The sequence below is a fragment of the Cheilinus undulatus genome, linkage group 5 (assembly GCF_018320785.1).
Source record: "Cheilinus undulatus linkage group 5, ASM1832078v1, whole genome shotgun sequence".
Classification (NCBI taxonomy): Eukaryota; Metazoa; Chordata; class Actinopteri; order Labriformes; family Labridae; genus Cheilinus; species Cheilinus undulatus.
The window spans coordinates 11,934,365-11,938,547 of NC_054869.1; the positions used below are offsets into that span (position 1 = coordinate 11,934,365).

General features: G+C 46.2%; 1 protein-coding gene across 1 annotated transcript; it reads right to left on the reverse strand.

Moving 5' to 3' along the window:
* Positions 1-254: 254 nt before the first annotated feature.
* On the reverse strand, positions 255-3,617 carry fzd10 (frizzled class receptor 10). The gene has a single exon (XM_041786532.1). The coding sequence runs from the start codon at positions 2,977-2,979 to the stop codon at positions 1,228-1,230; it is 1,752 nt and encodes a 583-aa protein (XP_041642466.1). The 5' UTR covers positions 2,980-3,617; the 3' UTR covers positions 255-1,227.
* Positions 3,618-4,183: the final 566 nt, after the last annotated feature.

Here is a 4,183-nt window from a genome sequence, read left to right on the forward strand (position 1 = left end):
TTTCACCCTGAAGCTTTAAAGTGTATTTTAAGGATTGTGATTGTTTAATTTTTCATTCTTAAGCCTTTAAAGTGCTTCAAGATTTCAGTTTAAGGTCAGAAATACATATTTAAACATCGGTATAGGCTACAATGAATTTGTAAAGATCGGCATATCAGCACATATCCAATATCATGCATCCCTAGAGAATGTGCATCATTGCTGGGTCATGTCTGGCAACTTGTTTGGGACACATCTGGTCCAAAAGACCCGGTTAGATGTTTGTCCCAGTCCAGCCCTTCAAACAGATAAGTAGCAAGACATAAACATTTTTAAAATAAACCATAGCAATGCAAAAAAGTCCTTGAAATCAATGATTGATAACTGTGGGTGTGGATGAAAGTAGTCGTGACAATCATTCTGACTGAAATCGTGCAGCCCTAGTTTAAGGCACTGAAAATTTCCCCTTAAAGCAGCTGTATGAGAAGGGACACTCAGAGAAACACATTTAGAAATCACAATTTCCGCTTCACAAGCATTTAAAACTAGAACGTTTTATTAATTTTTCTATAAAGATCTCAAGTTTTTTTTAGAAATATATACAAACGTTCCCTTGTGCTATAAAACAGCAAAGAAAAAAAACTCCACAGCGTGTACAAATAAGTTTTCAATATCGAGTGCTTGATTAATTTATGGCATCGATTCGCCTCACAATGGGCAGTTTTGGAAAGGTCCTGAGCGCTTTTCAACAGCTGCTCTCCCTCCAGTTCAAACATTTATGACACTGCCTGGATTTCCATTAAAAAGCCTGCAAACACCGCACTCATCTCTCTGACCACTCGCCTCCATTGTCTATGGGGTCTTTTCATTGTCTGTAATCTGTCACTAACAGTCCAAGTGTCTTTTTCTTTGCCTGTGAGGAAAAAAAACATCTATTGCACATTATTCAAGTAACCCCATGGCACATCCAAATGGTTTATTCCACTCTTTTTGTCTTGGGAACAATACGATTTTTTTCTCTCTACCAAGTTCCTCAATAGGATAAGTGAATCCAGGAGTAGCAGATTTTTCTCAAACAAAGGCAGCTCTTGTTGCATGAGATGGCTCAAGATACAAAAAAACCCACGTTGCATGATCTTCAATGCAGTTTGCATAAATAAAACATGAACCAAGAGTCTTTTGAGGGCACTCTGATTACAAAGTCTCGTTTAGGTAAGGGCTTTACAAGTATTTGGGGGTTCATTTAGCTCATACGCATGTTGGAGGAGGCCGTGTAGGCTCATACTTGGTACTGTGGCCTTTGAGAGACGGGTGAGGTTTGATGTAAGGCCTGCTGCTGGTGAACACACTGGCAGCCTTCCTCCTCGTCCTCTTCTTCAGCTTCCTGCTGAACACATTCTGCCATGACTGCAGAGTCTTTGAGGTCCAGATCCACATGCCGCTAGTGATGCCCACCACTAGCAGCATGAAGATTTTCACCATGAAGATCTCCACAGCGGGGATGGACGTCTTCATGACGCACTCGTCCGACTCCGGCCCGCTGCCCTCCACACATTTCTGTTCGATAGCCAGGATGCGCCAGTAGTCCATGTTTAGCCTCTCGTAGAAGTAGCAGGCGATGACGCAGGTGGCCGGGACGGTGTAGAGCACGGAGAAGACCCCGATGCGAACCATTAGCTTCTCTAGCTTGTCGGTGTTCTCGCCCTCCGTTTTCATGATCTTACGGATGTGGAAAAGGGCGACGAAGCCAGACAGCAGGAAGGAAGTGCCAATGATAAGGTAGCAGGAAAGAGGAATGAGCACGAAGCCGGTGAGAGCTTTGACGTCCATGCTGCCCACGTAGCAGACGCCTGTTAGCTCGTCCCCCGCCACCTTCCGCATCACCAGGATCATGATGGTCTTCACGGCCGGGATGGCCCACGCCGCAAGGTGGAAGTAGCTGCTGTTGGCTTCAATGGCCTCATGACCCCACTTCTTCCCAGCAGCCAGGAACCATGTGAGGGTTAGGATAACCCACCAGAGTGAGCTGGCCATGCCGAAGTAATACAGGATGAGGAACACAATGGTGCAGCCAGTGCTCTCTAGACCCTCCTGGATGACATACTGGACGCCATTGTCTCTGTCGCAGGCTATTCTGTCAGCTCCCACAAAGAGTCGGATGAGGTAGCCCACAGAGTAAACACAGTAGGACATGGAGAGGAAGATGATCGGCCTCTCTGGGTATTTAAACCTTTGCGGGTCTATGAGGAAGGTGAGCACAGTGAAGGCGCTGGAAACAAAGCAGAGGATAGACCAGATGGCCATCCACACCAGGGAGAACTGCTTGTCCCCCTGACTCCAGTAAACATCCACTTTGGGGTAACATTTAGGGGCACAGGACTCACTTTTCTCCACAAAGTGGAACTTGCCCGGATTGCGGCACGCCTCCTTGCTGTTGCTGTCCTTTAAGTTCAAGTCCTGCCCACTCAGAGGCCGCTGGGGCCTGAAGTCAGGAGGCTGGGTGTGGGAGACTTTGGGAGGCTCGTCTGAGCCGTTGTTGGGCGCTTCCATGCAGAGGTTGTTCGGGTCGTTTTTGGTCGGCAGCTGGGAGCAGTCCAGAGAGTCTGGCCAGGGGAAATTAAACTGCTCCAGGATGGGTGAGCATTTCAGCTTGACCTGCTCACACATCACTCTGCATGCTGGGATGGGGTTGGACACCTGCTCTGTGCACATGGGAGCATACAGAGAACACAGGAAGAATTTAAGATGACTGTGGCATCCAAATTGAATCAGTGTTGCAAACTCCTGCAGCTTTATCGCTGCTTCTTTTTGGTCATCGTGGCCCATAAGGTTTGGCATTCGAGTCATGTTGTAGCCAATGTCTTTGCACTGAGGGATGGTGATCTGTTGACATCTCCCCTCTCCTGACCAGTCCGGGTCTATGGAGCTGATGGCTGAGCCTCCATCACTCCACAGGAGCAGTAGCACACAGAGCAGGCTCACTTTAACAGCTGAACACATCCTCCTCCTTTGATTTAAAAAAATAGCCCAAATGTTCACTGCTAACACAACAAACAAGTTTCTCTCGCTGTTAAAGCCGGCTGGTGTCTGTGTGTGAGATCAAAAACTTACTGAACTATCTGTTGCAAGACCAGCGTCTCCTCATTTTAGGTTTCAAAAGTTTAACAAAAACATAAATCCAAAAAAACAGCCCGAAAGTGATCCCTCTCTGTGTGGGTCGCGTGCGTTCAGGTCCATGCTTTCACGCGCTCAGTTTGTGGCTGAAGTGTGGGATCTACTTCTTCACTCTCTTCCTCCGCGCATGTCAGCCTTCAGAGGGTAAAATGAATGATAACGTGCTCCGGTTTGCCCTCTTCTTGTTTCCAAACGGGTCACCCGTCCGTCCTCACGTTGCATGACACTTTCCGGAGTCTCTCTCTCTCTCGGTGCAGCGGAGCGGTTTCAGTCCTTTAAGCGAAAACTTGGACAAAAACAACCAAAATAATTTTCCTTTCAGCGTCGGGAATGGCTGCTCACGAGGCACCCGGAACAATTTACGAGTCAGTGAAATAAGTCGAATAAATATCCTCGGTTTGAATTGTTAATATGTTCCAGAGAGGCAGGATTATGCTCCTCCCGTCAGCAGGCAGTTGGTGCGTTTGGTGGCAGCGCTCGTCTGAGCTGGTCGGAGCCTCCGTCCCGGTCTAACCTGCCAAAAGATCCGCCTTCAAAGACAGCTACTTTGCATAAGAAAGATGACACTGACACGCGGATTATTTTCAAATCGTGCGGAACAGCTTGTTCATTACAGCAGTTTCAAAGGCTCACAGCAAACTTCCTTCTCCCTGTTTGTTTGTGTTGAGGCACAAACTTCACTTAAAACAGGACAGAAACGTGTTTTTACCAGAATCCACGAATGTTGCGCAATATTTAGGCGCTGAAGGACGAGGGCTTCACCACAGCTATGTGATGATTTAGCCGCACATAGGGACATGAAGAAGAATATATTAAACATTTACATCCTTTCTATATTTTTCTTTAAAAATTATTCATAAGCATCGAAAATCAAATACTAACTGTTTGCACTGCACAGCCAAATATTGTTTTCTCCTATTTAACATGCTTTAGAATGGTACAACCCATGATTAAGTCATAAAAATAACTAAACTGGTAAAAACTAATTAAGTTTAACCTAAAAGTGCACTCTAGGATCAAAGATCTATCT

Bases quoted from the DNA above. Each gene is read 5' to 3' on its own strand.
- fzd10 (XM_041786532.1), bottom strand. From the start codon at position 2,979: ATGTGTTCAGCTGTTAAAGTGAGCCTGCTCTGTGTGCTACTGCTCCTG.